The sequence below is a fragment of the Lycorma delicatula genome, chromosome 7 (assembly GCF_047948215.1).
Source record: "Lycorma delicatula isolate Av1 chromosome 7, ASM4794821v1, whole genome shotgun sequence".
In the NCBI taxonomy this organism is placed as follows: Eukaryota; Metazoa; Arthropoda; class Insecta; order Hemiptera; family Fulgoridae; genus Lycorma; species Lycorma delicatula.
In genome coordinates, this window is record NC_134461.1 from 33,422,424 (window position 1) to 33,443,799 (window position 21,376).

General features: G+C 30.7%; 1 protein-coding gene across 3 annotated transcripts in view; it reads left to right on the plus strand.

Annotated features, from left to right (window-relative positions):
• Positions 1-21,376, plus strand: part of LOC142328462 (uncharacterized) — a 100,485-nt gene that overhangs the window by 57,501 nt on the left and 21,608 nt on the right. For all 3 annotated transcript variants that reach the window (XM_075372264.1, XM_075372262.1, XM_075372263.1), the window contains exons 2-5: positions 6,415-6,745; positions 9,408-9,811; positions 12,403-12,738; positions 15,475-15,667. In XM_075372264.1, coding sequence (XP_075228379.1) covers positions 6,476-6,745; positions 9,408-9,811; positions 12,403-12,738; positions 15,475-15,667 — 1,203 coding nt within the window. In that variant the 5' untranslated portion in view covers positions 6,415-6,475. The remainder of the gene's footprint in view (positions 1-6,414; positions 6,746-9,407; positions 9,812-12,402; positions 12,739-15,474; positions 15,668-21,376) is intronic.

The following is a 21,376-nucleotide window of genomic DNA, read 5'->3' on the forward strand; positions in this document are numbered from 1 at the left end:
AGATGTACAACAGTCCTATATCCAAAATTTCGAAATCCTACGGCTAATCGTTTTTGAATTATGCGAGACACATGCGTACGTACATACATCACGCCGAAACTAGTCAAAATGGATTCAGGGATGATCAAAATGGATATTTCCGTTGAAATTCGAAATCCGACATTTTTAGCAATCATAATACTTCCATTACTTCGTACAAGAAAGTAAAAAGGGATTCAACGTTTAATTAATAGATTAATTTAGATTAGGTAGGTGTGGAGAGATACAAAGAAACAATCAAATGACAATTAATTAATGAAAAAATAATAGATACATTTTGAAAAATAAAATACTTATAAAACACTGTTACTAAGAAACTTTTTCCGTGTAATAATAATAATTTATTTAAGAATGCTTTAATACTTGAAGAAAAAAATGAAGTTCTGATGTAAAAGAAAATATCTGGAGTATTACAAAACCATACATCTACTAAGATTTTCATAAACTTAATATTCGACTCAGATTTAAATACTGTCTCTTTTGATAAACACGAACCAGACATACGATTTCTCCCATACTTAATTTTCTAGGGAATTCAAAGAAAAATAAAAAGTAAAAGAAAGCTGTTAGGTATGCTTTTCTTTTTTCTGGAGAATTTTAGGAATATTTAATGACAAAATAAATAAATCAGTTTTATTTATTATTACTATCAGTTACTAAATATTACTATTAGTTTTATTAGTACTAATGAAAATCTTATATTATTATTATTGATGTTATCATGATTATTACCGGAAGCGGTTCGCGCAGGTGCAACCCGCCGCGGCCTTGCGAGTCGCTTACGCGTATCGGACGGTTTCCGAGCCTGGCGTACTGGTGTTATACCCATTGTTCTTTTGGCAAGGGAGCGCCAGTTGGTATACAGGCGACGGGCAGGCGAAGACCGGGAGACCATAGCCGAGGAGGAACGGAGTCGCACGTTCCTCACCTGGCAAGAGTCCTGGGACCATGAGACCAGAGGACGATGGAATTTAGGGCGAATTCCTCTGGTCAAACCGTGGATGGAGAGATGGAGTACTGCGTGACCCAGTTTTTAACGGGTCACGGGTACTTCCGTGTTACCTCCATACCATAGGGAAAGAGCCGTCCCCCGACTACCTCTACTACCCGGGTGTATGGGGCGACGCCGATCACACCTTTTTCAAATGTGATCGGTGGGCGGCGGATCTCGGAGCACTGAGCCCCTACAACGTGGTTGCGATGGTGCTCCGTAACCTGAGCAGCTGGAAGAGTGTGGCCCGATTCGTCGGAAGCATTCTCAGGACCAAGAAGGGCGACCTGGGTAGTCTTGAGCCAGGTGAAGATTAAGTAGCGGCTTTCTCAGGTCAGGAAAAGAGCTCGGCCTGAAGTAATGTATTAAACGGTTCCGGGTCGAGTCCTGGTAGAAAGAAGGGTGGTTTTAGTCGGTAGTCTGCTGTTGGCGGTTGAGTAAGATTCCCAGTGGGAGCTTGACACTCCGTGTGTAAATGCATTTCCACCAATGCCAACCATATATATTAACCAATATATATATATATATATACATAAATTATTATATATTATTAATATATATAATAATTAATATAATCCACCTTACCAGCACGTTAATACGTTTCTCTAGATCTTTCGGCTTACTTTGATGCCATAATCAGGAGATAAAAATAATGCATTAAAGTCAAAGTTTAAATTCATAGTTAAAATTTAAAAACAGTCATGACTGTCCCGGTCCTACTATTCCTATTCCTTTATTATACTAGTAGGAATACCTACTATTCCTTCAGTATACTAGTAGGACCGGGACAGTCAAGACTGTTTTTAAATTTTAACTATGATTTCAAACATTGACTTTAATTTTAACTCCTGATGGTGGCTTCCAAGTAAGCCGAAAGATCTAGAAAAAGTATCAACGTGCTGGTAAGGTGGATTATATTAATTGTTAATTTATTTAACATATCAGCGGTACCATGTTCGAGAAATTAAATTTATATATACTACAATATATGTCTAAAATAATTTTTTTTTAGACAAAAAAAATAATATCTTTTTCCCACCACCTCAAAAGAAAAATAATAACGCCACATCCTCATTTATTTATAATAAATAAATATAATTTATATGCCCGAAAACGTTTTGTTATTAAGTTACTACTAGTGAAAGATTTGACCCGGATCTCAGTTCTCCCAATGAAATGAGGTCATACTGAAATCTTTAAGGAGTTATATAAAGAATAAACGGTTTCCTATTTTTTTTTTTTACTTGAAAAATCGAATAAAACATGTTGAAAATTGTATCTCCTGTAGTTTTTATGATATCCAACGTAAAACAGAAAAATTTGTGACGAAATACACGTTTTTTATGCTTGAAGTAAAATAATTTTGTTAAATGATAAATAAATGTATGAATTTTATATTATTAATGCGTAAATATATGTGTATATTATTATTTATTTTTTTTAGTAGAAATTTTGTTCGAATTTCATCTTAATACTGTTTGATGCAGGTTTTATTTATTTTAGTAACGATGTGGTTTTTTCGTAATATTCGAACTTCCAGTCGAATTGTTGTAGAAAAAACTTTATCTAATTTAATTAAGAAGAAAATATAAATTCCGTTTCTAAGAAGGTTGAAAATAGTTTTTTATTGAGTATGCATACTCCCTTTGTTTAACTGGACTTAGTAATTATTGATATTTAGTTAAACTATATAACTGAAGGTCAACAGGTATTTGAGTAAAAACAATATTTACAGTTTATTATGAAGTTGATTAACAGTACAACCTATTTATTTATTTAAGTACTCTTAAGAATTATAAAGTTTAATAATAAATTCAACAAATAAAGATTTAACAAAAGATGATTTATTAGGAGGCTCAATAGAAAGCAGTGAGAAAAATAAAGGTATATCTTCTCTTACACTCAAACAGTCATACACACACTCGCTCTCTCTCACACTCTATACCTCTCTCTCTTTCTTTCTCAGCTTGAAGGCTGCTACCTAGTATAAATAATGAAAAAAAGCAATGTTGTCTTCATTTAAAAATGAACCGTCACCTCTTTTTCTTATGTTACAAAAGATATAAGAGAATGTAAAAAAAAACACTTTAATTTTAAAAAAATAGAAATACTTAAAGACGACATTTTTTCTTTTAACTTTTCCTATTACATGATATTACGCAATATAAAAGTATAATTATATAAAAATGACAAATATACCTCTTTTTTTTTTTAAAGAAAATAATATATCTCATAATTTTTTTTTTTTTTTGAAAATGTATGTAATGAAATTAGTATTGATGTAAATAAATAATATATTGATGATTATTATCAGAATTAAAGTCCAAAAAACGTCTACCGTTGTATTAATTATTCCATAATTTGTCTTATCTGTTTAAAAAAAACTTTTAATTTAATAAGTGGTAAAAAATACTTTTATTTAATAAAAAGAGAGATAAACTTAACTTAAAAGAGATAAATTTAAGTTAAAAGAGATAAAAATAATTTAATTTAATCTATATACGAGTAAATAAAAATGTAAATGTTCGTTTGTTGAAAATCTTAAATCTCCGAAAGTTCTTCACCGATTACTTTGAAATTTTGACACAACGTTGCATTAAAATACGCGCGTGTTTTTATATACCTAAGATGTCACACCTGTGACAGGTAAAAACATGTTTTTTTAAAAAAAAAACAACGCTATTTATAGGGCGTAAAAGTAACACACGCTATACTAAATATTTTACGATTCCATTTCAGTGTTTCTGATATGTGTGTCTGCTACAGACTAAAAAACCAATGGACTGATTTACTCACTGGGAAAAAGGTAGAAAGGGAAAAATCTAAAAAGGTAAAAGGAAAGAAGGTAAAAAAAGAACAACGGGGAAAAGGAAATAGAAAGACGAAAAGAGAAAAATAAAAGGGGGAAAGAGGAGGGGAAAAGATAAATGGGGGTTGAAAGGAAAAGGGAAAAATGGGGTAAAAAGAAAGTGAATGTGGTAAAAATGAAAATGGGGAAAGGGAAAAGGAAAAAGAGAAAGGTTAAATTTTGTGAATTTCCTTAATGTTCATTTTGTTAATGTTTTATCAAATTTCAATTGTGTTCATTTAATCTATATATATATATATATATATATATATATATACACACAAATCTAGAAATAGGGAAGCATTGCCGGGTCTGCTAGAAAGAGGTAAAAAATAAGATAATTTTTTTTTTTTAAATTAAGTAACTGATCCAGTTTTCTTTAAATATTTCAATCTCTTTCACCAAATAAATACAAATTTTAAATGGGTACACCAATGACCTTTACAAGCGTAGCAATGAAGTAGATTTCTCATGATTGAATTCGTTCCCCTACGATAACATGCGAATGTACAGTCTATGCAAATGTGCGAAGAATGTAATAAAACGTGAAAAATCGGATTATATAAATTTAATGAAACGAATGTCATGCGATTTGAGAAAATTTTTGAAATTTTATTTATAATTAATTTTGATATTACGTTCTTTGAATTGTAAATCTGTTTGAGTTACAATCTTTTTTTTAAGTTTATGCCAGTTGAAATCAGTTTTAATGCATTGAGATTTTGATTAAAACCTTGTCGTGTTGCATATCAAGTTTATTAACCGTTCTGCTGTACTATTTTTCCCTCAATATGATAAAATGAAATTATTCTTGGTTATGGTAATTTTTATAGTAGGAGACCGCAGGGTACAGAGGAATGTTGCAGCCCTGTAAGAAAATAATAAATATATAAAAACATAATTGCAAATCATGATCCTTAAAAAAAATTCTGGCTACTCTTGAATAATGTAAATAATAAAACTTGATAAAAAAGTTATCTGCTATAATTCCCTGGCATTGCTTACTTATTCTTATATAGTTGAAAAATAATGATATATGGAAAAGGTTTAAAAAATTCAAAAAATCGTTTTTTTACTTTTTTCTACTACCCACTCTCAAAATTACCTCCCAGAATTTTTTTGATTTATCTTACTATGTTAAATGGAAGAAACTAAGATAAAATACGGGTGACACTTGAAACCGCTGTCCCGTAAATATATTGAAGGGTTTAACGAAATGTCTAAACATAGAGATGCTGATTGCAGTCATCCTAAAGAGGAAGGAAAAGGATTACAGAGAGTGAGAAGCCCGGGTGGAAGACATGGGAGTGAAGGACAGCCTCCTGCTGATATGCATGGACTGAATCATGCTTGACTGGAGATCCGGTCTGGGGGTGTAGGGGAAAAAATGTAAATATGGAATAAATAGATTATTATTTATTTTTATTTTTAGCGAAGAGGAACTCTTTGGGGGAAAAAATTAAAACAAGTAAGATAAGTGTATTTACGCATGTACTGAGCTTCATTCAATTCAGTCCATCCGGTCCAGAGATAAAAAAAAATTAAAGATAAATATATCCTTCAGTAATTTTTCAATGATAAAATTGTGTGTGTGTGTGTGTGTGTGTGTGTGTGTGTGTGTGTGTGTGTGTGTGTGTGTGTGTGTGTGTGTGTGTGTGTGTGTGTGTGTGTGTGTGTGTGTGTGTGTGTGTGTGTGTGTGTGTGTGTGTGTGTGAGGTTCTAATTTTCTTTTTGTTTTTTTTATAATTATACTCTAAAGCAGTATAATTTTGGTGATAAAAACGTCATTCGGTCAAGGGGATCAACTGGGCTCCAGTATTGTTTTACTAAGAATTTCAATTTTTTTCTCAATTATATTTTCAATACTAAATAATCTTTATGGTAAAAACGTCATTTGATCAAGAAGGTCAAACGGAGCCAAATTTTTTCTCTAAACGTATTGATCTTTTTTTTTCAACTGTAATGTGTAAATATTATAAGCAAGTAATTTTAATACTCAAAAACACAAATTTTTACAAAAATGTTATTCAAACTTTGCCACTACAGCATTTGTTTTGTTATTTTATTGTAGGAGGAGCAAAACGAATTATTTATTAACATTTGAATAATTAATATTATTAAAGTGTGTAAAACTAACAAATTTGTAGAACTGGAATTACCACTCTCTTAATAGATGATGATTTATTATAGCAAGTTTCATTAAAATTAGACTTTTTATATAATAAATATTAAGTAAGCGTTAAGTCAACCATTTACAAATATTTTTTTCATTATTTTTTAATTAGTTTAAAATTAAATTTGTTTTACATTTTACTGACGTACATTTTCAGGTGTCAGCTGACTATAAATAAATATGTGCAGCCTTTTCTGCTATTTTGACATAAAACTTATTTATTGTTATGTTTACTTTTGAGTTAGTATGTTGTTAAAAATGTGAAGTATACATTTTTAAAAAGGTAAAAGTATTATTATTATTATTACTATATATATTTAAAAATAATTAATTATTGTTTCTTTTTATTTTATTTTTTATTAGGTTACTTAACGAAGGAGCCAATTGTAACGCTAAATGTCGAGAAAGTGGTGCTACTGCTTTAATGGTGGCAGCAGCATGGGGACACGAAAGAATAGTTCATGAATTGCTCACAAGAGGTGCATCCCCGTTATTAAAAGATAATCATGGACGTACACCGGCTCATGTTGCAGCAGCTCGTGGCAATGTTGATGTCCTTAAAGAGTTAATTAAATTTCAAAGTCCTGATATAAAACCTAAAGAAGTGATAAACGCAAAAGTCGAAAAAACTGAAGGAGAAGTGAACGACTCCTTTGATTCATGGCTACACTCTCACGAAACTGTTTTACCGAATGTAAGTCATACAAATATAAGAATTATCCAGTATTTTATGCATCTTCTCTACCGGGCTAGTCTAGTGGTTAACTCGTCATCGAAAATCAGATTTCGAAGTCGAGAGTTCTAAGGTTCAGATCCTAGTAGGCAGTTACTTTTATATGGTTTTGAATACTAGATCGTGGGCACCGCTGTTCTTTCGTCGTTGGTTTCAATTAATCACACATCTCAGGAATGGTCGACCTGAGACTGTACAAGACTACACTTCATTTACATTCATACATATCATCCTCTGAAATAATACCTTACGGAGGTTCCGGAGGCTAAACAGAAAAAGAAAAGTACAATTTTGGTCTTGTATAATTTTGTAGTTTGTTCATACAAAAAATTGCTACATTCCTTTATAGGAGTATGTTATGAAAATAATTTCTATAAAAACGGTCCAGTTAAATTTAAAGTGAGTAACAACGAATTCGGAATGTAACGTAGTATCACTGAGTCTCTTCGTAAATCAATAAATGGAATTATTTTGCATCCCTTAGTTTTTACTATTCAACCTTAACATATAATTCTGTTTTTTTATATCTGTTTTTTTTTTAAACAGTTGTTACATTATTAAAACAAAAATTAAAGTCGTTTTAAGAATAATGAAAATGTTAATTTGTTTTGCTGGGTCGCCTTACTTATTACAAAGTTAGTTAAATGTGTCACAGCTATTAACAGTAAGCTTCCTTTGTTTAAACTTTCAGTTTGTGCAGGATTTTCTATTATTAAACAAACAATAATTCAACATAAAACGAGTGGCCCAGAGATTATTTTTAAAATATGTTACATAACGTAATAGATTACATTTTTTTTAATTTTATTTTTTTTTTAATTGCACTTATAAGTTTCTTTAACCATTTTTAATTAAAATAATTTCTCAAATTATTCAAGAAAAAATTTATAAAAGTGTGAGTTCTAAGTGATATTAGTATGGAACCCTATAGTCCATTCACTTTGTTGTGTAAATTTCATCAGCATACCAATGCTGTGAGATAGCTTCTCCAACAACACGCACCTCAAATATAATAGTGTAGTAAGTTACATTTTAGCCTATTTTGTTTCTTTAAAATAATTATTTTTTGTTAGATTTAAGTAATATTTTTGTATTATTTCTTTTTAATGAAAATTAAATCATTTGAGTATTAAATGTAAATACATTATGCGATCAGCCTGTAATGAAAACCATTAATGCACCAGTTCGAAGTAAGTTACGACACGAGCCTTGGAAAGTATCGTAAACTTTGCAAGAATGCAATAATAGACATTATAGAGAGTTGCGTACCGTATTTTTTCTACGGCGAGAAAATATTGGGATTATTGATTTAAATCAATAATAGAATTATTGTGTACAAAATATTTTTTTTTTTTCAAAAAATACGTTAAACAATACATTTCTGTGGCAATAAGTTATTAATCATAAGTTTTGCCTTTTAAAGGCAAAACTCAAAATCTTAGTTGGAGTTTATTAAATTAACCTTCAAAGGAAAATACAAAGCAACACACACACACAGAGAGAGAGAGAGAGCAGTAGACAGAGAGAGCATGCTTCAGTTACCAATAAACAACTGAAATAGATTTGTAAATAGAAAAAGCTCGAAAACTATTTGCAAGCAAAAAAAAAGAAGTTATTTGCGCAATTCAAATGTTAAACAGTAATCATAATTAAATAAAGTATAATCAGCAAAGTTAACCAAAAAAAAATAAAAATAATTAAAAGAAACGTAAAAAGCAAAAAATAAATAACAAATATTAGTTTGTATAACATATGGTTCTATTAGTAATAAGTACATATTAATACAACTATAACTAATAAGTAAATAACCAATATTAAATATTACTACAAAATAGTATTTTTACTTGTAAGTATACAAAAATAAAACCAAATATTGACCAAGAAGTTTACAATATCATATAAGGCAGTCTAATTGAAATTGGAATGTCAGTTGAAAATCAGTTAAAAATCACTTAATCTTCTAGTCAAAATGAAAACCTATCGAAAAAATAAACAAATTATGTTTCCTGTTAACCGAACTCAAAAAAAATAGGATGTTTTCAATTTTATGAATATTTTTAATGTATGTTTAAATCTTATTCGCAATTGTTTTTTATTTTGTTGTGAATTTTACTTTGCAAAGCTATTAAATTATTACTAAAATTATCAACAAAATTTTTATTTAATTTCGAGAAAATTTAAAAAAGAATATAATAACATTTTTTAAGCTATTAATTTATTCGGTTTTTTTTGTCTCTAAATTTTTTAATTCTTATTGTTAAAAAAAAATAATTTTTGTATTTTCCTTGATCAAGTGCTAATCAATTTACAATAGCTTTGGCACCTATATAATATCCCGAACCCAAAATGAGAAGCAACTTTTTTCTTTACTTTCATAAAAGTTATACTTTTAAATTATTGTTTTTTGTGTTAGTGATCGCTTCTGTATAAATAAATTTTTCCAAAATTTTCCCTAAGAAAAAGGAAGCCCCTAAACTAAAAAATATTACTTAACTTGGAAATTTTGATCCTTTAACTCTTATTTTGATAACCATAACTTGATCAGCGTAGCCAGGAAACTCATACATTTTTTCCAGCTTTTTTATCATAATAAATAATGTTTTATTGCCATTTTTTTTCGTAGATGCCGGATTTACCAGATGGCAGTACACCATTACACGCTGCTTCTCAATGGTCAGAAGGAGACTGTGTAAAATTACTTCTAGATAACGGAGCAGATCCAGAGATATTGGATTCTAGAGGGCTAACACCATTAGATGTTGCCGGAGAAATATTACACCGTAAAGACGAGGACAACGATGTCATTTTTCGTACTGGATCTGACGTCACTGATATTGAAGATAGAACATCTAGTGACACGGATAAATCTGATGATGGGACTAGACTTCGCCCTATTTCTAATTTTTATAAAAAATCTAATTTTACACCAAGAATCGAGAAGAGTTCATCTATTCCTACTCCGTATATTGCCCAAAGTATTAAGATAAATGTTGAGGAAGATAAAGAGAGTTCTAGTGATGAGGAAAAGTAAGTATCTATTAAAGCAATAATAGAGGATAAATACAAAAAAATCTATACTACTTAAGCACATAAATCAGGGTGATTTGGGGAAAAAAGGTTTAAAAAAAGGTTTTGTTTTTTGAAAAATTTAATTTGTTAAGCCTTCACTTAATACTTTTGGTAGTGTACTGTTAATTACAATTTGAAGGATTACAATTACGGAATTAATTACAATTAAGAAAAGAGAAAATTGAGTGTATGCTGAATAAAATCAATTCAGATATCTATTTTTAATTAGCTAAATTATTGAGGTCGTTAAATAATTTACTCTTAATAACGTCATGAATTGAAATAGTTAAATAATTAATAGATTAATAAAAAATCCCTTTCGGTACGCCGAAAGGCGGAGGTAGATTTCACCGGTGCTAAGTAGGAAATAAAAGCCAGCCTCCGTGGAGCGAGTGGTAGCGTCTCGACCTTTCATCCGGAGGTGCCGGGTTCGAATCCCGGTCAGGTATGGCATTTTCACACAAGCTACAAATCATTCATCTCATCCTATGAAGCAATACATAACAGTGAACCCGGAGGTTAAAAAAAAAAGTAGGAGATAAAAAAGATTTCCACCTTAAAAGTTAAGAGAAACTTCAAATTTACTCAATAAGACAACGGTTGCATGTGAAAAAAGTTTCACATATTTAGCATACGACAAGCCCCGTCTTTTTACAATTCCAGCAATATCTTGGTCATCTCTTGCTTTAAAGGTTTGGTCGTATAAAAAATTGTTTTAGACAAAATGTTTAGGTAATGTTTAGAGGACTAACGACCACTTTAAACCGATTCAATACTGTGCCTATTAAGGAAGGTATAATTTTTTGTCTTCGAAACCCCATTTTTGCAACTCCCTAGGCTAATGGTTGGTGATATCAAAAACCTTTACTTTAGATACATTTTAGACCCTTATCCGAAGAATAGTAGGAACTTTAAACTAATTCGATATTCTTCGTAAGAAAGTTATAGCGACTATTTTTTTTTTCGAATAAGCCCCTCATTCCAACCCAATGTTCCGATTTTGGCCGTTAACGAACTCGACCGAGATTTTGGGATGAGTTATTTTTAAGGGACAATTTGAAAACAATTGGCACGAAATTACGGCAGTTATCGTGTCCACAAGAAAGTGAAATATATATATATATATATATATAAATGTTTGTGCTGACGGTGGTTTTGGAGACTGGGGGATGTGAAACGCGAAGATATATCGAAATTTTCCGGAAGTCAAATCATGGTACCCATTACTTTCTTATGAAATCTACCTAAAACCTGAATAAAAAAAGTTATCTCACACACACACACACACACACACACAGAAAGAGAGAGAGAGTGTGTGTGTGTAAGAGGGGGGAGGACATATGCGAGCGCACAGAGCCAATGGGATTAAAATATATTAGCGACATCTCGCAAGTCGATCCTGCTGTCTTCCTATCCGCAAACACTGAATTAGACTGTATACGTGACATTTTCTACAATAAAAACAATTAAAAAAGTTAGTTTAGACTTTTGAATTTGAAATCATTCGTACTTTTAGAATAAAAATTTTAATTCACCGTAAGACTGTATTCTATCTGTTAAGAAAATGATGTATAATAAAATATCTACGGATTTGATATGGAATCTTGTAATTGTATGCCCTATTTCAACTGATAACTACTTGAAAAACTGAGAGAAAAAAAGTGTGTTCTGCCAGACATTTATATCGTTATCATATTTAAAAAAAATATTTGTTTTTGATTAGGAGGTTCATCTTTACTCAATACCACCACCCATCTCCCAATTGCGTTTATTATGTAGCAATCTGTTAAAAATCAACAGCCGTCGAAATAGAGGTCTGGATATGTCCATAGAAGTGCCTTCCATACTAAAGGTGCCGACACGTTAACCTGATCGAAGGGCGTTGCAGCTTAAACCAAACGAACATCAGTTGGACCGGAAGAAATCAAGAACAAAGGAAATGGCAGATACTTTGAGAAACGACGATTTCATCGTTGTTTCTCCGAGAAAGATTCCATCCAAGAAGCACGTCAAGATTTCGTACAAATAGTAGTTGTTCATTCCGCATATAACCTTAAGGAATACCGCGGTACTTTCACTCAGAATAGAAACGGGCATTATTAATCAACGATTTTGAGTTGTTCAGTTTAAATGTATACTACAATAAACAATTTTTCATCTAGATAGTAACGGATCAGTAACGAGTCATCTAAAAGTAGGCTGTCTTCTTTAAGGAAAGCCATCGCTTAGCTGCTGAGTTGAATAAGGTATGGATGTATTCAACTAAACCATAAATCCTTCAGTTTGGCTAGAAGGTAACATCCCATTTTACTTTAACATCTATGCAAACGGTTAGTAAAAATTAAACATCTTCAATTTGCTTATTTTGCTAATCTTTTTTTACATGCTGTAAGAAAGTGATTAAATTATTCTTATGGAATATATAGAATTTTAACGGATGATATACTCACATCAATCTAATGGTTGTTGATTAATTAAAAAATACACATAATTAATTGATAACATTATAGCATTTAATATATATATTTAATATTTACTTTCTTTTACAGGTCACGTACTAGTACAAGAAAAGTTATTGAAAATTTACTAGTTGCGAGTAAACAAGAGAGTAAGAAAAATGAAATTTCCGGACCAACAGGACCCGGAAGAAGTTGTCTTCTTCCAGAATCTAGATATCGACCACTGAAGAGCAAGAAATTAACTACATGTCTTTTTAATGCTGTTAAAGCAAGAGATGAAGAACTTGTAAAAATTCTATTAAAAAAAAATTATGATGTACTTCAGTTTGATTCTAAAGGACGAACTCCGGCTCATGTGTCTGTTAATCTTCAAGATCTAGGAGTACTTTCTATATTATTAAATAAAAAAGAAGCCGTAAATGCTAGGTACGTATACATAAATTTTTATTTTGTATTTAAATACATACATTTTATGAATAATTGGCATAAATTACGATCGGAGTTGTATTTAATATAAAAACGTTACATCAAAACTGGAAAGCCACCTTGGTCTTGTGGTTAACTCGTCGTCGCAAATCAGTGTTTAAAAGCTGCTTTTTGAAACCAAAGGTTCTAAGGTTCAAATTCTTGTAAAATTTATTTGCTTTTGTACAGATTTTAATACTTGACAGTACCTTGGTAATTTCAGTTTGGATTTAGTCACACTTCTCAGGAATGGTCAGCCAGAGTTTACGCAAGATTACACTTCATTTTCATGTCATATGTATCATCCTTATCTTATTGTGCCGTGGGGAAGATTTCTTATTAGAAAAGATTGCAACGTACATATTAGGTAAATTAAACGTACAACTAGGAAATTTCTCTATAGATAGTTTAATTCTTAAATTTGATAATCCTGTATTGTTGGACAGATAAGAACTTTCTTTTACTATTTTTTTTCGAATGTGGAAATTTTATTCCAAAGTACGCATCGTAACACTATCTTACATAAGTGAACATTTAAGCACTCATTTAACCGCTACTTCAGATCAAATATTTATTATATTAATGTTAGAGATGACATCTGTAGATAGAATCCGTATTACAAAAAGGGTATGAATAGATTCTTTTCATCAATAAATATTTTACGAAGTAGTATTACTTTACCATTATACAGAGTGGCTCACGAAATAATCCAACATTCGTTTTGGCAATAATTGTTTAAGTTAATAATTATTAATGTGTTTTATGTTGGCATAAGTAACAGCAGTTCATGAATATTAGCTTCTATTTCCGAGTGCGCTGTTTGTGTATCTATATTTGTTTTTTTATTAGTTAAGTTTAACTATGCTTAGCTAGTTAAGTGGCATTAAATTATATGAAAACATTTATCTAACTTTTGGTGTAAACTTTTGTGATACGGAGCTCATAAAGTTCCCTTAACCGATTGTAACCAAAATGTAATATTATTAATGCTCCGTACACAGAAATCAAAGAGCCAAACTTCATTCAAATCAGTCTATCCAGTACGGAGATATTAAGCTGAAAAAAGAAACATTCAAACATACATACGTATGTACGTTTGATTCTTCCAGAATTTTCCAATGCTAAAGTTATGTTTTTTTTTTTTTGGAGAGGTGATATTAAACGTCGAGAACTGGTAAAAACTCAACATGCAAATTTTGACCCGATTAATTTACTTTCCCTTATATATAGTATTGTATAACTATATAATAGGAAAAGTAGTTACAATAATTATTATAAGCCAAATGAATCTCTATGGCGAAATGGTTGAGTCGCTGCCTTTATCCGGAACTTTCTGAGTTCGAATCCCATGTTTTTGTGAAACAAATTAAGAAAATTAGTCGATAAACATAGGGGATAAACTCTAAAAAATGAACTCTATAAAATGAAAATATATAACGTCCTATTTCATTGACTCTTAGACCGTAGGCATCAGTAAACTTTACGTCATTTTTTTGGATTGTTTTTTCTTAAACAGAGTGATTCACGAAGAATGTAACAAACTTTTAGGACATGTTTTACTGGTGAAAATAAAGAAAAAATTTCATATAAGCATATGTTCGAAACGCTTCGTTAGTGACTGAAACACTTTGTTAGTCGGCTGGGAAAAGATTTCGCCCTGATTTCTGCGTCTTTGGTAAAATTAAGCAAAACTGTAGTTCTTGGGACAAATAATTTTACAAAAATATAGATTTAATACCCAGTTAAAATCTGCCATGTATCGATATATTTTATTATTAATAAACTTCTAAATTCTTAAGTTTGTATTTAGTTTCTGTAAACTTTATTCATACCATTTTATTCAGAAACACATTTTCTACAAGTTTTATTTAAAACGTTTGTGAGTTTTTTGCCCATTTAACAAAGTTATTTTGCGTCAAACGTAAAATAATGAGTTTTTCGATCCCAGTCTTTCGTTTTTACCCCAGAATTCTCGAAAAGTACTAAAAATATAGTTCTGAGACCTATCTGCTTAAGTAATGTTTTCTCTAAATCTAAATTTCCTTTCAATGGAGGCTAAAGTAAGAAAAAGAAAATTTCCAAAAATCTTTTCTGCATTATACTTAACCGGGGTTCATAAATAAAAAAGCGTTGTATACGAAGAATAACTTTCCAAAAATTTTTGAATAGTATTTAAACCGAAGCAAAAGAACAGAAACCATATATATTTAAATTTTAAGAGGTGCGGGTAGATTTTTTGGATTATTTATATATGCGGTATAGGTAACAAATTGTCATTAATAACGTTTTCTCTAAAATCCCTCTGAAGAAAATGGAAATGTTTTTTTTCGCGATATTCCTCTTCCCTTTACGAATTTTGAAAAAAGGTAATACGATCACGGTCCCGTACATAGAAATATTTGAGCTAGATTTGAAGATACGTACGCTTATGTGTCACAAAAACATACATATGTTTTTGGTAGATATTTAAAGAATTTAACTTCCAAAACTAAATAAATTTTGTTCTTATTTTGTTTGTAAAAGCATAAATATTCAAAAGGTGTTTTATTTTAAAATGGTCTAGTGACTTTTGGGCCATTCTGTATTTTGTAATATACACGCCAATGAAAGAAAGTACTTGTCATTTCCTGATCGTTATTAATTTATATTCTTCGGGAAAAATTTCTAGGAACTTATTAATTTCAGCATTTTTTTCAGGGATTCTCAAGGCAGAACTTTACTATATCTGGCTGTACAAAATGAATGGAGAGCCGGTGTAGATTTTCTTTTAAATGCAAACGCTGATATTAAATTGCCAGCTAATGATGGTTCAACTGTTATACACGCAGCTGCAAGTAAAATGGATTCAGTGCTTCTAGAAGAACTATTTACATTTGACGATGCTTTTGAGGTAAATATTTTATCAATATTAGTTGATTTATTTGAAGTTATTTCGGTGATTAGTTCTTATCTGTTTTCAGGAACCTTATATTCTGATCGATACAATAATAGTGATGCAGATCATGGAAGAAATGAAAAGATATGCTACGCCAAAGATTAAAAAAAGAATAGCCTGGACGAATCAAGGGAAACCGTGGAAAATGTTTGATAAGAACAGTATCACAAAATACATATTTAATTATTATTAAATAAAAAAGCTGACAACAAAATTGTAATACTTTTCTGGCATTTTATTATAGTGGAAAAATGGTACATAAACATAAACCAAAAAAAGTTCTAAAAAATTCAAAAAATTAATATTTTTAAACTTTGATCGTTTCGCTAACCCCAATATTATCCCCAAAGTACTCTTTGGGTCACTAATATGCCTAAAAGACATAAAAAAGAATTGGTTAAAAATATGCAATAAATAAAAATAATTTTTTTTCGATTTTTGAGGGAGACAGTTTTCGGGCAATTTTTTTTTTAAATGGTAAGTGGCATACACGCATGTATTGAGCTTAATTTAAAGTACTGGTTACAGTATGTTTACACAATTTTGATAAAATTCACCTAATAAACTATCTACCTTAACCACTAGAGATATTGACTCCAAAGTTTTACCAACAAATTGCTCTATAAACACAAAATTTCATCAAAATTGGTCTATCCAGTCAAACGTTATTAAGCTTCAAACACACGTACACATACGAACATTACCTTCACTTTTTTTTTGTTTTTTGGGGGTCTCTAGTTCATAAAATGTCGAGAAATGCAAAAAATTCTTATCCCATTTTTTGGCTGATTATATACTTTCCTTCTTCCAGTGTAGCTCTAATAATATGATGCCAGGAAAGAAAAATAGATGTGATTAAAGCTTATATTAATTATTAATATTAACTTGCTACAAAATAATTCACGATTCAGAAGGCGTTAATAAAAGATAATTGGTGACATATTTATGTACACGCTGAATGGGATGCAGAAAATTCAATTTAAAAAAAAAAAATTAATTCGTTTGAATAAAAAATATTAATATTTTTAGAATTAAAAAAAATATTTTAACTGTATTTCAAATAAATTTCTGTGAAGACTTTTTTAGATTGATTGGCAATTTATTAAAAATGGTAACGGAAGGTTTATATTACCCTTTCTAATTGGCGTTTTGTTCTGCTGACTTCAATAATAAATAGGAAAGATCTTTTTAAACTTTATTCCTATGGATTTTTGTCGTTCGTCTTTGTCTCTTTTTTTATAATAAATAATCAGTGAGAAGATACTCATAAAACAAAGAATACGGTTTTCACTTAAAAGTTTTGATTTTCACTTGAAAGAGCATTTATTTAAAAGATTAAAAATATTTTCCTATAAAAATCATTGATATATGTAGATTTTTAGCTTATAACTTTTTATTATATAATATTTATTTTTAGAAAGTAAAAATTGTCGATCTCCGTGGCAGAATGGTAGCTTCTTGAGCTTTCATCCGGAGGTTCCGGGTTCGAAACCCGTTCAGACGTGGTATTTTTTGTAAGGTAAAAATTTCAATATTCATATTCTCGCGTTCGTGTCTTTGTAATCACCTTCTTTTCCTGTTTAGCCTCCGGTAATTACCTTTCAGATAATACTTCAGAGAATGATTGAGGATGATATGTATGAGTATAAATGAAGTATAATCTTGTACAGTCTCAGTTCGACCATCTCTGAGATGTGTGGTTAATTGAAACCCAATCACCAAAGAACACCTGTATCTACGATCTAGTATTCAAATCCGTATAAAGATAATTGCTTTTACTAGGACTTGAACGGTGGAACTCTCGGCTTCCGAATCAGATGATTTGCGAAGACACGTTTACCACTAGATGTCGGAAGTATAAACTATTTTCAGTTCAATCATTTTAAGCTATTTGAGGGTTAATGCATCAGAGGGCTTCTGTTAATGATAAAAATATTTACTAAAATTGATTTTTAAATAATTAAAATCGAAATGTAAAAAAGAGTTACTTCGTTTTTCATTTTTAAATTATGGGATTTTCCCTATCAGTGTAGTGTATAAAGTTATGTTACTGACTTTATTGTTTAAAAGAATACGTTTTAAGAATAAAACATTGGAAATTAAAAAAAAAAGTTTTTTTCATTTTGGGGGCTTTCATACTCAAGGAGAAAGGATTCGGGTAAAATTAATTTTTATGGACATATTTTCTAGTGGTGATATTAATTAAAGACGTTTTTTTTTAAATTATTTAAAAAATACAAAGTTAGATCCACGATTATAGATTAAACAAAGTTGTAATTATATAGGAAGGGGGTGAAAACTTTTCAGTAATTTTTTTCAAGAAATATTAAAAAGTAAGAGCTATCAAAAAAGTTAAAAGTTTACATTACATTTTAAATGCAATGGATAACTTGCGAAGTGTTTTTTTTTTCATTTTTTATTTACAATCGGTTACATTTTTGTAGGAACCTTATGTAAATTATATCACATATATACACATTAAAAAGGAATCCCCATTGATATTCCTCAAAAAATTGTATACTAGTTCTACCTACAACTTTATACGGTAGAACGTAATACGTACACAAAGTAGTTTTGAAGAAATGTAATATCACTAGTATATAGAAAATAATAACAAGAATCATAAAAATAGAATGATGAAACATTTAGAAAAGAAAAATAAACCGAAAAATCTGATGTGGACACCACAGACTTATTTTTTTTAACTTCTATTTTGTACCGTGTGTGAAAATGCCGGGATTCGAACCCGGAACCTCCAGATGAAAGGCAGAGACGGTACCAGTCGCGCCACGAAGGTCGGCACATGACTTCCTTGTACGCCTATTAAATTACACATACACATTTTTTAAAATGAGACGTACATAAAATTTTATTTCATTAGTAACTTCTGATATTTTTTTATTTTTTGAAGTGAAAACTTCTTTAGGCGTTGTGCGGAGATTTTGGGATAGATTTTTGCATGTGATAAAAAAGAACTGACTCATAATCAAAAATTGTCACTAGACGCAGAGCTATACATATTATAAATGGATTAGTTCTCACAAAATACAACAGATGGCGCTGATGTGTGACCGTGTACTTTAAAATAGTTTAATATAGGATTTTTTTTTTAATTTCTGGTTTTATGTATATTGTACATTCTATAATTCTAAATTTACATGCAATACAGTACATTAGTACATTCTAAAAAGAATGCAATGAATTATACTTCTACAAATATATATATATATATAGGCATAGTACACGCAACGCGGTAGATAAAGCATATATTTTATACACCATTCGGGTTATTCAAAAGAATAAAAATAATTTTTTACATTTACAATTCCTAATAATTTACTTATAGTTAATTCACTAAATTTTATTATTATAATATATATTTTTTTTTTTTTTTTGTCTTCAGTCATTTGACTGGTTTGATGCAGCTCTCCAAGATTCCCTATCTAGTGCTAGTCGTTTCATTTCAGTATACCCTCTACATCCTAAATCCCTAACAATTTGTTTTACATATTCCAAACGTGGCCTGCCTACACAATTTTTCCCTTCTACCTGTCCTTCCAAAATTAAAGTGACTATTCCAGGATGCCTTAGTATGTGGCCTATAAGTCTGTCTCTTCTTTTAACTATATTTTTCCAAATGCTTCTTTCTTCATCTATTTGCCGCAATACCTCCTCATTTGTCACTTTATCCACCCATCTGATTTTTAACATTCTCCTATAGCACCACATTTCAAAAGCTTCTAACCTTTTCTTCTCAGATACTCCGATTGTCCAAGTTTCACTTCCATATAAAGCGACACTCCAAACATACACTTTCAAAAATCTTTTCCTGACATTTAAATTAATTTTTGATGTAAACAACTTATATTTCTTACTGAAGGCTCGTTTAGCTTGTGCTATTCGGCATTTTATATCGCTCCTGCTTCGTCCATCTTTAGTAATTCTACTTCCCAAATAACAAAATTCTTCTACCTCCATAATCTTTTCTCCTCCTATTTTCACATTCAGCGGTCCATCTTTGTTATTTCTACTACATTTCATTACTTTTGTTTTGTATTTGTTTATTTTCATGCGATAGTTCTTGCGTAGGACTTCATCTATGCCGTTCATTGTTTCTTCTAAATCCTTTTTATTCTCGACTAGAATTACTATATCATCAGCAAATCGTAGCATCTTTATCTTTTCACCTTGTACTGTTACTCCGAATCTAAATTGTTCTTTAACATCATTAACTGCTAGTTCCATGTAAAGATTAAAAAGTAACGGAGATAGAGAACATCCTTGTCGGACTCCCTTTCTTATTATGGCTTCTTTCTTATGTTCTTCAATTGCTACTGTTGCTGTTTGGTTCCTGTACATGTTAGCAATTGTTCTTCTATCTCTGTATTTGAACCCTAATTTTTTTAAAATGCTGAACATTTTATTCCAGTCTACGTTATCGAATGCCTTTTCTAGGTCTATAAACGCCAAGTATGTTGGTTTGTTTTTCTTTAATCTTCCTTCTACTATTAATCTGAGGCCTAAAATTGCTTCCCTTGTCCCTATACTTTTCCTGAAACCAAATTGGTCTTCTCCTAACACTTCCTCCACTCTCCTCTCAATTCTTCTGTATAGAATTCTAGTTAAGATTTTTGATGCATGACTAGTTAAACTAATTGTTCTGTATTCTTCACATTTATCTGCCCCTGATTTCTTTGGTATCATTACTATAACACTTTTTTTGAAGTCTGACGGAAATTCCCCTTTTTCATAAATATTACACACCAGTTTGTATAATCTATCAATCGCCTCCTCCCCTGCACTGCGCAGTAATTCTACAGGTATTCCGTCTATTCCAGGAGCCTTTCTGCCATTTAAATCTTTTAATGCTCTCTTAAATTCAGATCTCAGTATTGTTTCTCCCATTTCATCCTCCTCAACTTCCTCTTCTTCCTCTATAAAACCATTTTCTAATTCATTTCCTCCGTATAACTCTTCAATATATTCCACCCATCTATCGACTTTACCTTTCGTATTATATATAGGTGTACCATCTTTGTTTAACACATTATTAGATTTTTATTTATGTACCCCAAAATTTTCCTTAACTTTCCTGTATGCTCCGTCTATTTTACCAATGTTCATTTCTCTTTCCACTTCTGAACACTTTTCTTTAATCCACTCTTCTTTCACCAGTTTGCACTTCCTGTTTATAGCATTTCTTAATTTCCGATAGTTCCTTTTACTTTCTTCATCACTAGCATTCTTATATTTTCTACGTTCATCCATCAGCTGCAATATATCGTCTGAAACCCAAGGTTTTCTACCAGTTCTCTTTATTCCGCCTAAGTTTGCTTCTGCTGATTTAAGAATTTCCTTTTTAACATTCTCCCATTCTTCTTCTACATTTTCTATCTTATCTTTTTTACTCAGACCTCTTGCGATGTCCTCCTCAAAAATCTTCTTTACCTCCTCTTCCTCAAGCTTCTCTAAATTCCACCGATTCATCTGACACCTTTTCTTCAGGTTTTTAAACCCCAATCTACATTTCATTATCACCAAATTATGGTCGCTATCAATGTCTGCTCCAGGGTAAGTTTTGCAGTCCACGAGTTGATTTCTAAATCTTTGCTTAACCATGATATAATCTATCTGATACCTTGCAGTATCGCCTGGCTTTTTCCA